Source organism: Neopsephotus bourkii, unplaced genomic scaffold (genome assembly GCF_033783945.1).
Source record: "Neopsephotus bourkii isolate Nb327-2 ecotype Australia unplaced genomic scaffold, CSIRO-AGI_Nbou_v1 NB_882, whole genome shotgun sequence".
Lineage (NCBI taxonomy): Eukaryota > Metazoa > Chordata > Aves > Psittaciformes > Psittacidae > Neopsephotus > Neopsephotus bourkii.
In genome coordinates this window covers 2,184,721-2,207,077 of record NW_026901376.1, presented here as the reverse complement: position 1 = coordinate 2,207,077, position 22,357 = coordinate 2,184,721, and the positions used below count along the sequence as shown (strand labels likewise).

Sequence of the window (22,357 nt, the reverse complement as noted above, 5' to 3'; positions counted from 1 at the left end):
GTCAGTGCCCAGAGAACAGAAGCCCTCTCTGTGGCTTCAGCAGCATGAGAAGGAGGTTTCTGTGCCAGGCAAGGTTGCTCAATGTAGGGACACTCATGCTTTAACCCCCTCCTGACAGCAGCACATCAGTCTCCAGTATCCTTGATAACCAGGCTGGAGTACTGCAGGGTTTGCTGTTTCCATCTGGACATCTATATACCCAGCCCTCTGCTAAATGCTCTTTGATTCTTCCCAGACCAGGGCTGCTTTTTCAGTGCATCTGTCCAGCACCCGGAGGACTGCACGCAATCTGGACACAATGCTCTTAGACACGCTTGAAATGCAAAATCCCCCTTACGCTTCTTAAACAGCAATAAGGTTTGCATCCTTTTCAGAGAGCCTCACTGCCACCTAGCCTGCCCTTCCACATCCCTGCCTACCATGCTCCCTACTGCCCCAATCACTATGAGAGATGCACTCCCTGCACGCACAGTCTCCCTACATGCTGCAGGCTGTGGTGTCAGGTCATCTTATGCTCTGGGACACTGAGACAGAGCAGAGGTCCATGCCAAAGAGATGCAGCATCCCTGTGCCCTGGGCTCCTCTTTCAGACATAAACCCAGCTGCCTTCTGAGGTCAGTTCTCACCTCCAGCTCCACCAGGCTGCAAACACAAACTGCAAGGGGGTAACAGTGCCAAACAGAGGAATTGCTCCTGATTTCAGCTGGGGAAGAGTGAAAATGCAGCCAGACTTTGGGACCAAGCAGCCAAGATCTTACAGACAAGGTCAGGATCAATTACACGGAGATTTGTAACACGATTTTGCTGAAACCCAGTAACAGCCAAACCTGGTGCTTTGGGTCAGCTAAATACTGGAAGCAGCTGCTGGGAATTTACTGGAAACTGTGATTTAATAGAGGGCACCAGTGATGCAATCCTAGCTCCACACACCAAGCACCAGCACATGCTGCAGGGAAATGATGTCATGACTTCCTACCACAAAACATCTCCTCTTCCATGTCCACATCTCTCCTTCACCAAAGGCTACATGAATTTTCAACAAAATACTGGGATATCCTGATTTTTGGTGCTTTTTAGCCCCGTTAGTGTTATTTTTTTTATTTCCATCTCTGGGTCTGTGAGAGATCTGCTTACAGGGATGGGAGATGAGGGCTAAGACAGCGGTGTCAAAAAGCACCTCAGAATGAATGATGCTCCATAGATCACGTGACAGCAACATCTTCCTAATGCACACTGCAGCCCTGCATCAGGAAAACAAGCACTTCCCTCCCATCAATGAAGGCCAGCAGCAGAAAATGCCAGAGTTCCTCTCGAAGCCCAGCTCTAATACTTGAGCCTTTGAAGCAACAGAAGAGGATTTAATCCATTTTACAGCTAGCATCAGATAACAGTGACATCAAACAGCAGTGGAAGCAAGGCAGAAACTCCTCTTGTGAGGCTCATAAGTAGAAATAAATTAACTGATTTCTTTATATTCAAAATTCCTCTCTACAGACTAAAATCAAGGCCTGCTAAAGCTTTTGACAGCACTGTCTACCCACCAGCCATGTGTGCATTGAGGTTAAATAGAGATTGACACTCACAGAAACTCCTGAAAAACGGAGACCTTTGGATCAAGATTACAGATGCAGCCAATATTTGCAGAAGTTCAAGTCAAAAAACATCAGAAGAACCAGTTATAATTAGGAGTCTTCTGAGTTTCTACATAGGGTGTAAATCAAGAGGCACTGGCATTATGGGAAACGTGCCAGCAAAAAACAGAATGAGGGGAAAATAAACTCTTTACTTGTATGGTACTACTCACTTTACAGACCCATGATGCAGGCTGGGCTTTAAAGGCAACCTAACATTTTTCAGCGTTATGTGGCTCTAAAACTTTTATTCTGGTATTCAGAACCTAATGTAACTTAACGTTTATAAAGGGACAATTCACATCTTGCTGGCCTCACCACAAATGCCTCCATGGCCATCACTAGGTTTTGGGGGAAGGATTTAATACAAACCATTGCAACTGCTCTGCAGAGACTTCTCCACTGTTTAAAACAAAAAACAGCTAGCAGATATTATAAACTGATTTTCCTTAGCAAAATGCCTATGGTCCAACTACAAACTGCTCCGAGCTGCTATTGCAAAGCAAGCTGCAGATGTGCCCTGGCACCGAGCACTCCTTGTAGCTGCCCCCAAGTTTGTGCCATAGCCCCTCAAACAAAAGGCAGGCAGAGCAGCAGCAGCTCCACTCAGCCCCACGTGGACACCAAAAGCTATTTTTACCACAAGGAGATGCTGTAAGCTCTTAAGGGACTGTGGGAAGAGAGAGAAGATGGAAGGGGAAAAAATAAAAGTGCTAAAGTATTTCTATACTTTGTCAGATCACGTAAGAGAGGCAGCACATAGCCCACACTGTGACCAGGTACACCTGCCTTTGCACTGGCAGCCACACTGGTGTAGGGGCACAGCATGGAAATTGATGGGAGATCATTTCAGAAACACACCAAACCAGCCAAACACCCTCTCTACACACCAGTGCACCCCGTGCCTCACTGATGCTGAGTGGCAAACTGTGCAGGTGACCTTGTGCTGCACCACAACGCTCTCCTACTGCCTACACCGGTGCCTGGTCTGAGCCTGGTAAACTCTTGATGCTAAGCCTAGAAATGGATGCTTTTATCAAGTGGTTTCTCTGATTGCTCTCATGAGCTTGGTTTCCTAAGGAACCAAAGCTTATGTGAGTACCACCCATGACCCCCACTGGCTTCTCAGCATCTTGGACTATTTCAGCCAGGTGTAGCTCCCCGTACTTGCTAAACATTCTGCTCTTTCTTGCTTATACATCAATGAGATAATTTACATGCTTAAAAAATCATCTTCATCCCTGCTTTTGCAGAACCACTCTTACAATGGGGTGCTGCCTCCTGTTCTCTGAGGGACCAGCATCTGCCTGCTCTTACCTCACACTCAACTGTACTGCCATCCTGCTCTGCATCTGTACAGTGCTTAGCACAGCATCACCTTGACCACCCGCAGATCTTCACCTGGAAAAAGTCAGAAGAGCTTCCCTGGAGTTGGTGGAAATACAATCAGAACATCAGCCAAGGATGTGGGCTGCATTTGGGAAAAAACAACAATGAAATAATCTTCACGCATGAGAGAAGCTGAGATGGCAGCTGGCTACAGTCCTGACCACACACATTAGCTGGCTCAAATCTTCCTCAGTGCTAAAAGCAGCTCTTGATTTAGCTGATAACACTTTTGCAAGAATAGAGTTTTGATTCGACTATTTTACTTCACGTGGTTGTCTTGTCAGCAGTTACAGGATGCTACCGGAAGCACCTATGGCACTTTTCCCCACTTGCGAGGAGACGGTTTCACACAAAAGCTTTGTATTGCCCATGTCAAGTTGCTCCCACAGTACTACTTCACCAAACATCACCAGCGCTTGCACAAAGAAGAGCATCTCAGTACTCATAGTGGGATGCTCTGACCACAGAGCAGGTGCAAAAGGAGGAGGTGGTCTCCCCCATCAAGACTTTCAGATAGCATAAACGAGCCCTAATGTTGATGGAGCAATTCAGATCCATGCCAGCCAAGGCAGAAATAAGGCAAGATAAAAAAAAACAAGCCACTCTTGTGTCTCTTGCACCTCTCATAGAAGCTCGAATCCAGGAACAACCTGCTGCCATGACCTTGATACTGCTACAATGCCCTGAACTGAGACTTTGCAGATGGCTCTTTCTTTAAGCCTTTTCACCAGCATCAATTTCTCTTTTACTTCAAACATCCTTCCCTGCAAGGGAGCTGCAGCCAAGCCTGAGAAGGCTGTGTTGCAGGGCAGTGATTTATTGGCAGGGGTAAGTATGCACATGTGAAAAGATGCTGGAGAAAACGCCTCTCCTTTGAGCATCATGCTCTCTTTCACTTTTTATCCCCAGTGGTTTGCAGCATACAAACCTTGCTGACTGCACAGAAGATGCCCTGCTCCCTGTGCCTGCAGGCCCAGCAACAACCCCTCTCCCCTCCAGGGGTAGGGAAAGTGATCCCACACCAGACCCACAGCAGGCTCTGCTAGCCCCAAAGCCCAGCATTTAACTGACAACTGCTCCACAGACTCTTAACAGCTGTAATGCCAAATATATCATGTGAAAGTCCTACTTTTCCTGAGGCAGAGAGCCATCGTGGCCAAGGACAGCAATGGAAGATGTGCTTCCAGTCTTTCCCAAGATGGACCCCTCCCAACATCATTACATTTTTGCAAGGCTGGGATGGGCTCTCATCTCCTCTGATCCTGGCTGATGGACAACATTCCATCCTCAGGACCACATCCCATCAAAGCAGGACGTAGCATAGACCAACTGAACTACATCCGTGTTCATCTCCCTTGGATGTAGCCCTCCTCCCCTGCAAAGCCGTTACACCTCTTCTCAGCTCTCCTTCCCAGACCCCCAGGCTGTGCTCTGCTAATAACTGGGAGGAGGGACTGCTATTGGCCAGAGAAGACGGGGTGGTTTTTTCTGAAGGATTAAAGAATATGACAGAAATAAGACAATCTCTCAGAAACCCTCAACATGCCACGATTCAAAAACCCCAAGCCATTAAACTGGACACTTTTCATGTAAACAATTTGACCTTCCGAATTTTTTTTATGCACTTTTTTCCTTGCCCACAAAGCAGAAGTGGCCAAATAAGTTTGTTAATTCTCTAATTGCATTTTGAAGTTGTGAATTCACTGAAGTTGGCCATTTCCTGCAAAAATTTCTGATGAAAAAGGACAAAAAGCATTCTGTGGGGAAATTCCTGATCACCTTCCTCTGCTGCAGTCTCCCATCTCCTTCCTTCCCTCTATGCTCTCATCCTCTTACTGTTTTACGAACACCCACAGCCCAGTAGGCACCGCCTGGCCCCAGCCACTCATCATCCCACCAACACAACCACACCTCCTCACCCTGTGCCATGTTCACCATTGGGTTTGTGCCTACAAAGCAAAGGAAGAGTTTCACATATGGCTCCACACTCCCTTCTGCATGAGCATCGTCTTAAAGACCACATACATTAAGGGCTTAGCAAATGACACCAGAAGCCCTCAGGATGATGCCCCATTTCTTTGCTTTGCTTGCCTGGCAGATGTGCTACAGTAGTAGCTGTAGTTCAGCAGGAGAGAGGATCTTTACTTCTGAGTCTGTGAAAAAACACACAGCAGAACCAGTCCCACTCTTGACACTCATAGCTCCCCGTTAGTGAGCTGAAATGGGGTAAGACACAGGAGAGAATGAGGTCTGTCAGTTAACATAATTGGGTTTTAACTGCAACACTGCTCACTGCTTTGTCTGCTCAGGCCCAAAATAAACTGCATTACATCACTGCAGGTCACACTGAACTAATAAGGGCATCTTTCTCACACTGAGAAAGAGTGTATTTATGTTCCATGCATCTTCTCTAGTGCTCTGCAGTCAGAGCTCCTTCCAACTGTGCAAGTACAGGAGAAAATTAATTCAAGACTGCTGCCCAAATTATGCAAGAGCCACATGGAATGGAGAGTGCATATTAACAGATTTTACTATTTTAGGGTATTCTTTCATGTCCAAATTTATTTTGCCATCATATTTGCAGACAAATACAAAATAACATAGAAGCCAAGTAATCTTTATGGTATTGACAGAAGATGGTACATGCGAAGAGGCACCTTCAGGCAAATGCTGCCCTTTGTAGCTACCTGGGTAAACCTAGAGCTCACCTCGATGATGACAATAAGATCTAGTCCATAGTTCTATAAAAAGAAGAACACAAACCAGAGGTGGAAGCCCCCATCATCTTTGACTTTGCTAATGTTACCCGACCTTGCCTGTATCTTCCTTCCAGCTTTCTCATTGTTCCAATGGAAGCTCTAAGACCATCTAAGATTGTACTAATGCTATATTATCCTACTTTGCAGTCCAACAGGCCATCCCACACAGCTGTAGGACTACCAATCAGATAATCAAAGACTCCAGTTTCCACCCAGAAGGATAGGGTTTAAATCTTAAGCTCCAACCTCCCTTGACTAAAGAATGAAAGCAGTGATGCTTGTTGGCATTGATTATCCTATCAAGACAGGCCGAGAGAGCTGGAGTTGTTCAGATTGGAGAAAAGAAGGCTCTGGGGTGACCTTACAGCTGCTTCCAGTGCCTAAAGGGGCCGACAAGAAATCTGGAGGGGACTTTTTGAAAGGACAGGTAGGGATAAGACAAGGGGGAATGGCTTTAAACTGACATAGGGGAGATTTCGATTAGATACAAGGATAAAATCCTTTACTGTGAGGGTGGTGAGGCACTGGCATACATGGCCCAAAGAAGCTGCAGCTGCCCCATCCCTGGCTGTGCTGAGGAGGTTAGGACTGGGTGAGCTTTAACGCCCCTTCCAACCCAGAACATTCTATGATTTTACAATTCTTCTCCCATCCTGAATGCGGTTGGAAACCAAATATCTCAACATGAAAGACATGCAGCAGCATCTGCTGTGAGCAAGGGAGAACTGCTGTTCCCCAATCCTATTGCAAGGGAATTGTATTGGCCTGCAGAGCTGGTAGCAGACTTTTTTATCAGCTGTATTCTACTGTGACTCTTCTCCTGTTCCTAACTGCTCTTCACCATCTGATAAATTCAACAGCAATAGGACTTACTGGTCTATTTATAGGAAACACAAGGCAGCATTGGCAGCGAAGCTGAAGAAAGCAGCACTTTATGCTGCTGTTTGCACCCAGCTTACCCGGTGCTTGTTGGAAAGCACATTGTGCTGGAAAGCACCTACACCCTGGTGTAAGAGTATATATAAATCATTACTGAACTATCTCACCAATGCTTCCAAGGAAAGGGTGGCAACTGCTTTGCACAGCCCAGCATCTCTGTTGCTAGAGATACCCATGAGGCCTCTTCAATGGTACCAGCCACCTCCATCTTTGGATAGGTGCTTCCAGGTCCTAATGGTGAAGCTAAGACATTTTTCCTCACAAGCATTAAGAGATTAAACACCAAGTGCTAAGAGTTCTCCCACCTGATTTGCAAATGTTACAGCAAAGACATGAAGATGTGCTATCCTGCCCATGACAGTCCCAGGCTGGACTTCAGCTCATCCCAGGGCACTAATTCCTCCTGGCACCCCAGCAGCAACAGGATGGGTCCATCAGAAGCCGAAGCCAAGGTCAGGGAGCTAACGACTCCCTTTTGCTCTCTCCTCTCCACATGCACATCCCATTCTCTTCTCATCTGTGGCCTGAGATGCATTAGGGCAGCTGCACCTTGACCAGTTTATAGTATTCTAGTGCTTCAGCCCTGCAAATACTGTTCCTTTTTGCTTCCTCCATGCCTCCCATGGTTAAAATAAATCCATTTGATCAAGAGGAATCAAAAGCACCCAAATGAATTAACTTTCAGCAGGACTTTAGGGAAGCATTGCTGTAACTGCTGCCTCTTAACAGCAGGGAAAAATGCCCTTTAAAAAGCTTTAAAAAACTGATCAAAATCTTTTTAAAAACTATCAAGCCTTTAGACTGCCTTGAGACTCAGATCCAGACTTTGACAGCAGGTACCACCATCCTCTCTTTCTTGGACAATTCAGCACCTGTGCCCCATTTAACTCTGTTAAAAGGGATACTTAGCTGGTGACTGACAGTAGTTTAGCCAGTTCATTTATCAGAAGGGACAAAGCCAACCTGAAACACGTTCTTGTGAGGGTCTTAAAACTGGTATTATTCTGTGCTGTGGTGCAACACTTGTACTGCTAGTAGAAGGGACACGGACCATAGTGTTATTTGGGGTTGCTGGGGTGTAAATAATGTTTTGCTTCATAAAGTCCAGCTAGGGCAAACAAATCATTTAGCGCTTGTACTACAGCAGAATGAAGAGCTCAGATGTATAAAAGGGTGTATCTAAGAATCAATAGTGGATCACTGAAACATTTAATCACTGTTTATCTAATCGCCTTGCACTATCTGAACTCAAACCAACTACTCACAATAAAATCAATGGTTCTAATATACTCATTAACAATGCCTCTTCCGGAGGAATGAAACCATCAGAGTCTGAAAAACTAACTGGGAGCAGAGGAGCTGAAAGCTGTGAACAGGGCACATGGGCTTGTGCTTCAAGGCTTCCTGGGGGAGCCAGAAACTCTCTAAAAATTCACTTACAGGAATTTCCACTGCAGTCGTTTACTGAGGGTAAGTGGCTGTGACTAGATGTGTGTCCTGGGTTCAGCAGCAGCAGTCATTTTTCCCCCTCTTAGTAGCTGGTGCAGCACTGTGGTTTTGACTTTCAGCCTGGGAACAGCGCTGATAACACCGATGGTTTTAGTTGCTGCTCAGTAATGTTTACTCTGACCAAGGACTTTCTGAGTCTCATGCTCTGCCAGAGAGGAGGGGAATCCAAGAGGAAGCAGAGAGAGGACACCTGACCCAAACTGACCAAAGAGGTATTCCATACCATAGCACGTCATGCCCACTATATAAACTGGGGGCAGTCACCCAGAAGGGTGTGATCACTGCTCGGGTCAGGCTGGGTATTGGTCGGTGAGCGGTTGTATTCTCTTCCCTTGTTATTTCCCTTATCATTATTATTACTGGTGGTAGCAGCAGTGGTTTGTGTTATACCTTAGTTACTGGACTGTTGTTATCTCAACCCGTGGGAGTTATGTTCTTTTGATTCTCCTCCCCATCCCTCCAGGAGTGGGGGGGAGGAAGGAGGGAGTGAGAGAGAGACCGCGTGGCTGACTGGGTTTAAACCACAACAGGTTTTAAACCGCAACAGCACATCCCTGAGAGGGAACATCTGATGGAGGGACAGAACCAAGACCCATGGATCTACAGTCAATGCTCCTCTCTAGGGTGAGGCTCAAGAGTTGGCTTTAACACTCATCGCTGCCCACACAGGGGATTTCTGCACGTGCAAACTGTCTCCATTTTCCAGTTCTGGTTCTGCTACCTTGCATTGCTCTGTATCTCACAAGGCAGACATTTCCTATCTGTTTGAGGGCTATGCAAGACCTTTTGCTGTTGCCTTTGCATCCCACACTGCCTCTTATTTATACTCCACCAGCAGCTGAAGTATGCCGCATCCTCCTACCAAACTTCCCTGTATGATTATCTCAGCTCTGACCTGCACATCTGACACTCCTGTCCCTAGACTCATTTCTCCTAAGTCTGTCAGTCTGGCTGTGATAGCTTCTGCTTGGCACCTACAGGCTCCAGACAGTCTCTCCCCAAAGGATTTTCTGAAAGACACTGAATTTCTGACCAGGGTTTCATCAGGCTGCCTAGAAAAGGACACTGCTCAAAACTACTCAAAGATAGCATTTTCTTTTTTTATATGCAATTACGGAACAAATATCAAAATGCAAAATTGCCCCTGGGATTGGAAAATGGAATTAAATCTTCCAACAAACATGAGAAAATGGATACTGACGTCTCTATTAGCAACAAAATGTTTCATGCTTGGAAACCGGTAATCTAACACCCCTCCAGGGAAGCCAGCATGGCAAGAAAAAAACAGTCTAAGACATCACTGGAAAGAGAGAAATACATTGAGACACTGGGACACAAACTGGATGCGGTGCAGGCAGGAGGACGTCCCTGTGTCCGTCCCACCTTGTTGTGTTCACAAGCAGTTTAGGAGGTCATTAGTGGAAAGCAATGGCCCAGATCCACTGTGGTTCCCAGCCATGCTGAGCCTGGTATAATCAGGCACATGAGGTCCACTCCATGCAGGGTGCATCCTCCAAGCCATTGGTGTGGCCACTAATCTGGACTGACCCCTGCAAGCAGAAGATGTGTGATGTGGTTGAGCTTCTGCAAGCAGGAAGCACCAGCCTGCCTTGGAGGGCTCATAGACGGCGTGGTTCCGACCAGCTTCAATGGCACTGGTTTACACCAGCTGGGCAAACTGGTGGTCCAGCAACGGGTATGACACAATGATGAAAAACCCCCATTTCACCTGAGTGCCCCAACTCACACAGAAACATCTCACTGAAGCACCGACTTCTCTTTAATCAGGTACACGCTCTTCTTAGAGTCAAAAGGACTAATCGTGCTTAAAATCACGCATTTGCCTGAAGTACCTAGTTGATCCTAAGCTTCTATATCCAGAAGTTGCACAGTCAAAACTGGAAACATTATTCCCGGGTGAGTGTTATACACACATTGGCAGATACATTTCAAAATTATCTAAGCAATCAAACTATTGTTAACAGAACAGTCCAACTCTAAGAGACCACTTTGAAAACCTACAATAAAAATGTGCGTAACGTCCTATGTATGAATATGGATACCCACACACACACACTACGTGCATGCCTTGTGTATACAAAATAGCAGAGCAGAGATACTCCAAACATAAATTAGGAATACATGTGGTGAGATTCTAACTGTGGTTTTAATAAGCAGCAAACTGCTGGAGCTACCTGCTTATTAGCAAGCACTGGACCAGGCTGCCCAGGGAAGTGGTGGAGTCATCATCCTTAGAGGGATTGAAAAGACATGCAGATGTGGTGCTTATGGACATGGTTTAGTGCTGGACATGGCAGTGCTGGGCTAACAGTTGGACTTAATAATCTTAACAGTCCTTTCCAACCTAGACTATTCTATGATTCTTGCTCTTGAAAAGTAGCATGAAAATAATATTTTAACCTTTAATCTGTAACATGGTCTTTGCTAATATAATTATCCCAGAGTCGTTCAAGCTTATAGCTGGTGTCAACTACTTGATAAGCAGAATAATTTAAATGCCACTAACACACAGCAAAGAAATACCCAGCTAATTTCATGCAGTTTCATGCCAGTTCTTATGCTGGTGCAGCCACACAATGAACACAGTCGAGCCCTATGATTCCTCTTCAAATCCTGCGCTTCTACAAGAAAATCATCCAATCCACTGCTCTACTAGCCACCCCTTTGCAAGGCTGCTGTCATTCTACTCATTCTGTCGGGAGTGCTGCAACAAGTTCTGTCACACATGCTGCATCTTTGCAATTGCAAAACACTGTCCATTTGTTGTACTACAAGGAGACCAGATCCCACTGACAACACTTGAAAGTATCGTGGAAAGACAGTAACAGAGATTTGGGAATTGTGGAGGACCTGGCACACTTTTCCAGCATCAACCAAACTATGCTAATAATCCTACTGCATCTTCCCAAAGCAAAAGTCACCCTGATGAGACAAACACTTCTATTTCTATTTCAATCCAGCTTCATGCCTCCTGCTACCAGAACTGAACTCACTGATAGTTTGTCTGACTTGCTGTTGGTGAACAGCTCATGGAAGTCAACAGAAAGACTCATTTATTTCCATTGGGTTTTAAATTTTCTAATATTCGCAATCAAACAGGGAATGCCACGAAGGATCTCTCCCAAAAGAACACACTTTCTCCTCCTAATTAGTGACATACAAGCAATAATCAATATAAAGAACATATAAACAGAGACCAAAAAATGGAAGGTACTGGACATCAAAAAAACTCATTTGCCAAAGGTATTTTTCACTACCTGCAGAATAAGGCTCCTGCTTCTCACTGTGAATGAACTCTTTCCTTTCGTATTTGGCTCTGATCCATTGTTCCCGCAGCAGTCTGGAAAGAAAAAAAATACAGAGAAAAGGAAACATGGTCCAAAATACACCCAGGAAGAAACCAGAATCGTTAATTCTTCAATCAGAACACAAGTATGACTTAAAAGTCTTCAAAACATTGCACTGTACAGTCTGGAGTCAAGGGTTTCGCTTGTTTCCTGTTGGACAACAACAAATCCATTCCTTGTACATCTGATTTTATTGGAATGTAATTTAACAAAATTTACAGATTTAGCAGAATAGCCCATTTCCACCCATCCAATCAGTCTTTGTACAAAATTCCCTCAGTATATGAACTGTTTTAAACCTACTTTCCTCAAACTACATTCTTCAGTAAATGAGATCAGTTAATGAAAAAGCCAACAAGCTACACACAAAATTAAAACCTTTGCCCTGAAGCTATAAATATGGCAGAGAACCTGGCTATGCCTTGTGTGATGCACGTACCTAATGGCCTTTTGGCAGTCAAAGCTGCAGATATATTGGTCATACAGGGACAGCTATTAAAAAATATTTCCATGTGTCAGGTTAAAATTGTATAATGATGAGGGGAAGCCCATCCCAAGGATAGGTGACACTTGTGACACAGTGAACACAGAGCTCACTGCAGGGTGAGCACCTCCCAAGCTAGGAACAACAGGAATTCAAGTGAGAGGTGACCTCTTCAAAACGAAATGGACCTAGAACCGTCATCCCAGGCCCTAGCCAACCTCTTGAAAGGAACTGGGGTGTGAAAAGTGAAAAAGCCTCCAAAAGACTAGGAGAACATGGCTGAGTAAGGATGCAAGGGCTGAGCCCTATGAAACACAGGACCCAAACACCAGAGAGCGGAGAGGACTCCCCTGGCAGAGCTCTTCCAAACTCATAGCCTGTACTGCTAAGTCCATGGAACACGCCTATTACAAAGTCCTTTACTTTCCAGGTTGAAAACTGTATCAACTATTTATATACCTTGACCTTAACTTCCAAAAAGGAAAAAAAACCCCAAAGATGCCAAACACTTTTTTGCTATTTTATTTTAGCTGGAACTAATGCTTTTAGTGCTGGAACTAATAAAGAGGTTTAGATCTAGAATATGCTAGAAACTGCTTCAGACCATTTTTAACTGCACTTAGTTCTTAATTGCCCTAGAACCTTAAATAGCCCAAGCAGGCAGAAATCACATGCAGAAATAAAGGCATGTGTCATCCCAGCTTCACAGCCAACGTTTTGAAGTGGCCTACACTGATGACAGTAAAAGATCCCCCAAGCATTGGGTGTATACTGTAAAACCCATTACACTTCAACACATCCACTTCTCTGCCAATGAAAAATGTTGATATGCCTAATTACATTTTATTTTCTGAGTATGCAAATTTAATGCTATCTTTTCAGCAGACACGTTCCAGAAATGCTCAAAGAAGATACCCATACCAACATTCCTCATGAAAATTTATCTACAGGTACAGCAAACACATTCATTAAATCTGCAAGACACTATTCAACAAGAACCGTGGCTGTAATCTGTTTCCTGGCAGTATAGAAGGAAATAATTACATATATCTTGTCCTACCCATAATTTCATCTCATTGGTTAGGGCACCAGCCTTCTCCCACAAGGCTCAGGGTGTACCATAGCTTCCCTGCACGCAAAACTCAACTGTGAGCTTCTGCTGTTACAGAAATAATACACCAACTCTGCCTTTCCCCCTTCTGTTCCTGTTTTCATGACTGATCTTTAGTTGTCACACACACATCTGCAAGCTTGAGTGCGAACTTTGAAGAACAACACCCATCTCCCTTCTGCTGTTACCCTGTGCTATGCTCTGGTTTGGGTACCACCAATATTCAGTTCACTGTAGGAGGTTCAGATGTGTTTTGTGCAAGTGCCCAGCATCCAGCAGGATGTTCCTTCTGGATCTGATATCCACAACACAGTAGCCTTCAAATGTAGAAGACTGATGACCCCAAAGGTAGCACATAACTACCTGTCTCTACACTTCTGCAGCTCATCAACAAAGCTACCAGAATGTAATCATAAAATAAGCGTAAGTACTTAGATTTGTTGCCCTATCTTGTGAGTTTTCCAGCCTGGCTGCTGCAAACAGCTTGTTATCACTGCAGTCAAACTTGGACTTCAACAAGATGATTAGGGATTTAACTAGAAGGCAGAAAATTCACACCACGCTCGACTCCAGCTGACTTCTGTGGATTCAGCCGGAGCTGCAGCTGTTCGGAGCCTCTGAGAGCCAGCCTTCCAGTAAAATGCTTAAATATAGCATAAATTAAGGTGCATGTGCAGCAGTGGGAAGACACTCTTGCTGTATAATGCAGATAGTACAACAGACACGTTCTGCTGGTCTCACGCCTTAGGGAACACTGCTCTGCAGCGACTTATTTCCTGTGACGCTCTCAACAGTGTTGGTTTGGCAGCTCCAACACTTCCGTGCAAGCGAGGGCAAACTGGGCAGCCCTGCGGCACCTTGCCCAAAGGGGTACCCTGGGAAGCTGCAAAATGCTCTCAATAACCTCTCCCAGCAACGAGTGGCTCTGATGGCAACTCCCATGGCAGACAGGAGTCCAGCCGTGCCAGCTTCCCAGCTCACATGTTCTTCCCCTTCCCTTATCATCACAGACCAAAGCTCTTTAAGCAGTAATTTCCCCAAAACCAATACAGACCAAGAGCTTAGGACAACTTGGTTGCAAAGCCAGTAGCTGCAGGTTCAGCTCCAATGGTTATTTATAGAAAGCAGAACAACTCCTGTAAAGAAACTGAAACAAAAGCCCAATGAGGATGGTGAGAAGTCCACCACCTCCCTTCAGTGCAACGGGGAAGTTGAACAGGGACTTAACCACGCTCACTTTCATGGGCTGGAGGCAATCCTGCCATAAAAGCTGCTTTTGAGTCTGGCATTAAACCCTGGTTTCACTGGCACAGCTTGGATGAATTTAAACAGGAGCAGGAATTCATCCTGGTATCTATGAGATCTGAGAGCAACTGAAGGGCAGGGATCATCCAGAAGTCCCTGAAGCCATACAGGCCTCTCCACTGTTTTCAGTGGACTTCAGACCTGATCTCCATTTCAATTTAAGTCTGCCTTTAGGGGCCTTTTAAACACTGGTTGCTGTGTTTTAGTTGAAATGTATTTTTACTGAGGTGAACAAGTACGTAAATAATCTGGAGTGGGCATCACATGCCTAATATAGCACAATCCATCCAATTTCCCCCTTTGATTTCAACAGGAGTCCTGTGAACAGAAAGGACTGTAGCAACAGCCTCATGGTATTTTATTGCCTATCTGGTGACGGGATAATGTAGCAAATAGACCATCATTCCTTTTTGTTCCTAAACTGCAGAGATGCACAGCTTTTGGGATCAATCCCAAAAGCTTTAACAGCCCACCTAAAGTCTGGCAGGCTGCTGGCTACAGGGAATGGGCCATTTTTTGGCAATTAGAAAGGAAAGGTCTTTGAAATTATCAAGATAAAAACCTGGGAGCAAAAGAAAAAAATAAAGAAGAAAATAAAACCCCAAACCAAGCCACAAACACCACCAAAATACAAAACCCTAAGGAAAAAAAAACACGTTTCCAACAGAATATGGGAAAATACATCCCCTGAATAGAATAGGACTGGGCCGCCCTGAAGAAGCAGCAGGTCCAGAGGCCGACAAACACCTCCAACACTAATAGCTCCAAATCTTATTTTAGGTACTTGTTTGCTTGCCTGGCCACCCGCATGAAAACAAATGCTCTTTGTCAAAGGGCCAGTGAAGAAGGTTTCACAAGCAGCCAGCGGAGTGGTTTTATCTCGGTCCCACATACTCAAAGCCTTTCACTTACAGCAAACAGCACCACGGGAAAAGCTGCTGAAGCAGTTCAATATCAAACTGTGGCTGCATGATTCCATTGTGCACTGCGGAGGAGTCCTGGCCAGCCAAATTTATAGTCTCCAATTTAATGTTACAAAGCCCCTCAGCTGGGCTGGCTTTTCTAGGACACACTACGGTGCACACATCACATACATTGCATGGCTGCTATGGCTTTTTGGAGACATATGACAGACAAGAAGCCCCAGCCGGAGGTGAAAGTGGCTCAAAAGACATCAAACACCATCTGCTCCACCCTCTGACTGCATCTTTGTGAGCCACCATCATGTACAACAAAGACAAAAGAAACGAATATCATCCAGGAACACCATTTCCAAAACACAAATTTGTAGCTTCTGGAATTTGTCAGAGGTTTTTCCAGCAAAAAAAGCCCTCAATCTACTTTCCACAGGCAGCTCCGTGGACGCAGCTGTGCCAAGTTTCTGTCAAGTAACTGTTCTAATGAAATTTTAAGTCCGAGTCCAAATTTTTGCTCAGCCTGCAAGGAGAGCCACTGCAGCGTCGACTAAAAGCCTGACTAGCTTCACACTCTGCCTCTGCATCTCTTCCTATTTGGCAAGTCCTCACTGTGAGGACTTGCTTTTAAATGGCGTTGAGGAGGCATGATGCACTCTGCATCACCCCAGCTTGCAGAGCCCCAGCAGTGATGTGCCACCCAAGACCAGTGGCCAACAGCAAGCTTCGGGAGGAGAGCAAAAGACAGGGGGTTTGGCTATCAAGGCATAAAAATCTTGCATTATGCATTTGAAGAAGTCAGAGTTGAATTTGAGTATGCAAAATTGTAACACGCTCAATTAAAATGCTAACTGGTTTCTTTTCTTGTTTGGTTGTTTTACCTGCATGGTCCAGTTCACTACAACGCTGCTTTTCAGAATGGTTAAACACAGATTAAAAGTGTGTAAGAAACAACCTGTGTCGGTACTATTTAAGCTTGTAACAATTTCCTTTGGAAATTAAAGGAATCAATACGAGTTAACAGGCTTATGAGCTAACAACAAAGAGAAAATGAACGACAAGCAGAGAAGACCCCAGTGGTTGCGAGTGCAGGAGCACGCATATCGCAGGCACTCTGCTGACATAGGGTGATGCTCAGGCAGAGACTGCCCCCAGGCCAAGTGTCCAGTTTGAGCCACCACAAGAGGCTCCACCACTTAAGAATTGGTAAGTGGCCACTCTGAGAGGCCACCGTGCAGCACCTCGAGCTTTACACCCAAGATATCAGGCACTGTTGAGAGCCATGGACATAAATTCTGAACACCCTTATTAATAAGCAGGAGCATGAGCAAAACACCTTTATCCCCTGGACATTAAGCATTAATGATGTTTACCTATAAAGCATCAGTAAAATGAGATGACTGAGGAAGAGGAGAAGAGGCAAGAAGTTCGTGTCCTTGACCATATTATGCCCTGTGCATGGGAGGGGTGGGAGCTAAACTGACCTTCAGACACGAGACTGAGGTGATGGGCTTGGCAGCTCCTCTACCAAACAAGCCGAAGTTTAAATGGTAAAGAGAGGAAAAAAAAAGCCAAGAATTTATCAAGTAATTTTCTCTCCACTCATTTTAATCATACATTAATACAATGAGCCACTTCTGATACTAACTGTTCTTCAGATGACTACATAGATGACTCCTCAAGTTGTGAGCCACACTGAGATACATCATCTCTCTGACTGCTATCTCATTCCAAATAAGACAACCACCCAGTACAACTCATACCATTTCATTCTGCCCCATTTTTCCTACTAAGGTACTCAGATGTACTGGCAGTCAGTATATGTAAGTGTTCTGCATAAGGAGCAGATGTAGCTCCCACTTATCCAAGAACAGAGAGAGGAACTGAGCAATGCACTGCAGCTCTCAGGCAGCTCTGCAGGATGATGCTCTGTGCTCCTAAATCAAGCAAAAAGGCAACAGAAAATGATGTTAAGTATTGGGCAGGGACATGGATGTACTCCCAGTATGGAAAAAGCTCAGTAAGAGCTTGTCTCTGTCTTCTTCTGTCAGTTTTCAGCCAAGCATACAGCTGAACAAAGCCTTTTTCCTTTGCTTTTACTCAAAGGCAGTGCTACCCCTGTTGCTCACTGGTGACTCAAAACTCAACCATGTGCCTGCAGTGTACCTATCTCAGAAAAGGCTGTTTCGCAGCTCTCAGCCTGCTGCTGTGGTGTACAAAGCTGGGCTGTGACCACTCGTGACCATCCAAAGAGGGTTTGTGTGGTTTAAGTTCCTCACCCAAAGCTCTTGTGGCCAACCCTGTGGTAGTGCAGGAACATCCCAGATTCTGGGATTCATTTCAGCCTCAGGGACTCCCCAGTGGTACAGAAGCTGGCTGCTCTGCTCACTGCTCCTGATGCATGGGCCAAATTGCTGGCGGGCAGAAGACAAGAGGAGAGGACAGAAGGGGATTTTTCTTTTTGGTTGGGTGGTTTATTTGAGTGTGCACAGCTGGTAAATTTTCCCTGGGTGATTTCTGAGCACCCCTCCAACTTCTCTAAGCTTTGCCAAGTGTCTGACAGAACCAGGGAGCCACAGTGGGGTTTTGGGCAGATGCAGAAGCCAGATGCAGCAGGCAAACACCACGCATTTCCCAAGGAGTCAAACACAACATCGTAGGTAAGAAATAAAAAGGACAAGCTGGTGCCACAGCACTTCTTTCTTGCTCTGAACTTCACAATCCTTCAAGCAACCACGGAAGAGGGATTCCAGAAGTCGCATTATAAAATTAAGATTTAAATGAACAAACAGCCTGTCCTTATTCCAGCTTGTATGTTAGCATCCTGCCACACCAAGTCTGAGGGCAGCTGGCACAAAGCCTGCCCAGCCAATGCAACCAGCCAGCAGGGGTTTTGTAATTAGAAGCATCAAAACCTCTTGATGCTGCAGAATGTGGGTCGGCACACATCGGCACGGTGCCAGAACGGGATGGAGGTGTCATCCATCGTGATGCTACCCAGGGCTGTGAGCTTGGAACTTCTCATGCTATTGCAGTGACTGGACTATAGCAAGGCAGGGAGAAAGCTAAATATATACCACTTTAAAAACCAGCACCCCCCTGCCCTTGTTTAGCATGCATCTGTTGAAAGGCACAGAGAGGTTCTAACTACAGAAAGAAAAATACAACCTAGCACACCATCCTTGAAACATTTCCAACATGCAAATACCCACAGCTGCTTATACTGCGGCACTCTCAGAATGAGATCTGCCACTGCAAGGGGGTCACATCTATCCCTGCTGCTACTGCAGACACCCAGCAGTGCTGGGCTGGAGAACACCTACATGAGCAGAGCTCCAGGTTCAGTTCAGGAATCAGGGCACCTGTGCTGTAAATTGGCCCTGTGTAAAATAGAATCATAGAATGGTTTGGGTTGGAAAGGACCTTCAGATCATCTAGTTCCAATCCCCCTGCCATGGGCAGGGACACCTCCCACTAGACCATAGGCACAAGTTGGGAGCAGAAAAGGGCCAGAAACTGGTCTTTCAGCCGCTTGGAGGAAGACTAGCCTTGCCTCATCCTCCCAATCAATCAGTCTTACAGTAAATTACATAAAAGAAGCAATAAAACAGAACAACAAAACCCCTTAACCCTCCTGCTCCTGTTTCTCATAGGTTATAAGCCCAGCAACGTGCCTCTCCTTTGGGTGTCAGGAAAGACTGTGAACAGAGCGGCTGCCCCAGCACAGTCCCTGTGTGCTTGCAGACAACTCTTACAGGGCTGTGGCTGGAGCTCAGCCACCACTTGGCAAAGCTCCCCAGAGTGCAACTGCACCGCAGGATGGAGGGAGAAAATATCCTAGCAGCAAAGCCTGAGCTGCAGTATCAAAAGCTTGCAGAAGCCAAACCAAGCACAGAACCAGCTACAGACATTCCTGCCAGCCTGAGAACAGAAGGAATGAAACGCCTGTGGTCCCTAAGCTGCCTGAGCCATAGGGAGAGCTTTCAGTATCCTCCAGCCTAACCAACACAAGAGTTGGGTGCGATATGCACCCAGATCTCAGGACACCCAAAGCTGCAGAGGGACCTGCCCGCTTCCAGCTGGACTCCACCACCATAAGGGATGGACCATGGAAAAGAACTGAATTTAACTGAGACTTCAGAATAGACAAAATTTATGTCTGCTAGAATTGTGTTTCTCCTACCAATGACAACTAGGTGAACAATCCTGCTTCTGCATCCTTAACATCACAAGATCATGCAAGCCTCAAAACAGCACAGCAACTGTTGAGATTTTGGAGTTCAGAGATATAAATGTGGTATTGGATCCTCTCAGGACCATGACAGTTCACAGGAGATGCCTGTTCAACACAGATGGCATCCGCCTCCCAGCTGCTGGCAGAGCCACAACTTTTCCTCCCGTCTGGATAGCATGGAGAGCTTGGTGGGCCCATCTTCCTTGTATCAAAGAGACACTAAGGAGAAGGCAAAGGAAGCAAGCATGAAAAACGCTCTACCAAAAGACTTTTTGTTTCAGCCTTACTCTGTGGAGAAGCAAGAGATAAATCATCACTGATTTTCCTTTTGTCAATCCATTTTAGGAAATGCAATCTATTTCCACAGCAAGAAGCAGTTGATGCACAGGGATAAGGACACTAGAGCCATCTGCAAGGGGCACTGCAGACATCATAAAACTCTGGCCACCAAATCCTGCAGTAATAGGATTATCTGTCCTTGGGCTAGTCCGCTGGTCAGGAGAGAAAGAGTTAGGATATTGTGCATGGAGATGGATGGGTCAACATTGTGCCCAGAGTGTGAAGAAAAGTAGGAGGCCTGGCCTGTGTGAGGTGGAAGAACAGCAATCCTGTTTGAGCGTGGACAGGCAAGAGCAGGCAGATTTTGTTCTTGATTGTCACAAAGGGAGTCCCCTCCAACTCCTCCACCATTTGAGGCATTATTATTCCATAATAACTCCTTATTAAATCACAGCCCTGACCTTTCAGATCCTCACCCACACAAGCACTTCTGAGTCCTGAGGAAATCCCACATGAAGCATCTTCCCCACATTCCCTAAACCAGGGCAGGGGTGATGCCTGAAGACCAGTTCAAGGTGGGAGTAGAACCTGAAAGGCCCCAACCATTCAAGATGGTCAAACATATGCAAAACTTTCCCTCTCCCTACCATGGGAGAGACAGGGTTAAAAACAAAGAAGTCTTTGCTGAAGCTGTTTTTCTGAAATTAATAAAAAAAACCCCAAACCAACCAAACAATGGCTCTGCCTCCTTCAGTCCCATTTGCACCATCTCCTCCCCTAGACCTGCAGGATCACTCTGTTTAGGAGTACCTTCCTGCTGGCTTCTCCTTGGGATATCTCCCACAACAGCAGAGGTGTTCCAGCAATAGGAAAGGTAAGAGGCTGGGGAAAAAAAATAAACCTAGCAAGACGATCACAACATAATCGAGAGTGTGCCCCTCCACAACACAGTAGCTTTCCCAATCCCCAAATCATTTCTGTACTTGTAGGAACTGTGGAAGCTGCTGCCAGAAGCCATTTTAGATCAAAACCAAGATTTGGGAACATTGCATAAATGGATGCGCTTTCTTATTGTCAGGCAAGGCAGCGCCACTCACTCCTGGGCCTTCGCAGATTTAGCATTTGAGCATCATCAAATGGGGTGTAACAGATGCACCACTAGGATACTTCAGAGACACAAGAGGTCTCCTCTTTTGCCTTTACTACAAAAGGCTTTTTGTGTGATGTAGGAAGACAACAACTCTTCTTAATGGTCATTACAAGAAGATTAAAAGTACAAAGTCACTTTGAGTATGAGCATGGGTACTCAGAACATGTTGTCCCACATATGGTATGATTTCAGGTTTGGGGAACACCGCAGAGCCTTCCTACCCAAACACTGACATCTCATGCACGGCGCCCTATGAACCCTCCCCATACTTCTGTTCTGGGCACCTCTTACAACGCTTGAATACATCATCCAGCTGCTCAGAGCCTCACACACCATTTTCACACCAACACTATGCAACCAAATCACACTTCCCTCTTCAACAAGAGACACCCAGCTAAAGCAGCAATACTGGAAGGATCTGAGCAACCAGCACTCACCAGTTTGCTAATACTGAAATTATACCCTCCAGACCCTCTGTAAAGAATGGTTTCACAAAGATAGAAAACCCCTTTGGTACTCTGCAGGACTGGATCCTAAGAGCCAAATTCAGTTCACCCTTCTTGCTCCCTGGATGGTACAGCACATTCTGGCCACCCAACCCTCTCAGTCTACAAAGTCTACCCCAGAGTCTACCCCAACTTACTAGTGGTTTACTCTGCTGTATGGGAGACAATACCTTGCCACTTGCTTTCATGGAGGAGATTGACATTTAGGCAAAAAAAGAAAATCCACCACCTTGTCCCTAAACCCCAGCATTTTTGCATTACAAGTAACCCAGCTTCTCATATAGCTGATAAGCAGGTTCTGTTTTGATGCAGAAGGGCTATTCGAAAAGGTAGAAGAAATCAATGGGTAGAAACTGCCATTTTTTTGTAGCCTTAGAAACTTGGAAGAGTCTGGGGAACAGACAAACTATTGACTTCCCTGCATCATCTCAACTGTACTTATTAAATAAGATCCCACACGTCATATAAACTCTACCATATGCGTGCAGAAGAAAAAAAGATGTTCAGGCCTTTTATAAATGAAACCTCCTCTGTGGCTTTAAAAAAAACATATGATGCTAAAACTAAAGTATTACAGAGGCTGCAGCTGCACAAACAAATAAATGCTGTTTACCAGCAGAGGTATTTACTTACTGACAGTCAAGAAACGTTGGTTTATAATAAAACGGTGGCATTTTAGATTCATATTTTGCTTTTGCTACATTGTTCCCATTCGCAGCCATAAACTGTAAAAAGAAAAAAAGCAGAAAGAATTAAAAAGCGTTAACAGTATTTTCCTT

General features: G+C 45.3%; 1 protein-coding gene across 1 annotated transcript in view; it reads right to left on the bottom strand.

Moving 5' to 3' along the window:
* ADAP1 (ArfGAP with dual PH domains 1) overlaps positions 1-22,357 on the bottom strand; it is a 58,902-nt gene that overhangs the window by 24,635 nt on the left and 11,910 nt on the right. Inside the window, exons 3-4 of the mRNA XM_061357066.1 lie at positions 22,212-22,303; positions 11,506-11,588 (exon numbers count right to left, since the gene is read on the bottom strand). Coding sequence (XP_061213050.1) covers positions 11,506-11,588; positions 22,212-22,303 — 175 coding nt within the window. The remainder of the gene's footprint in view (positions 1-11,505; positions 11,589-22,211; positions 22,304-22,357) is intronic.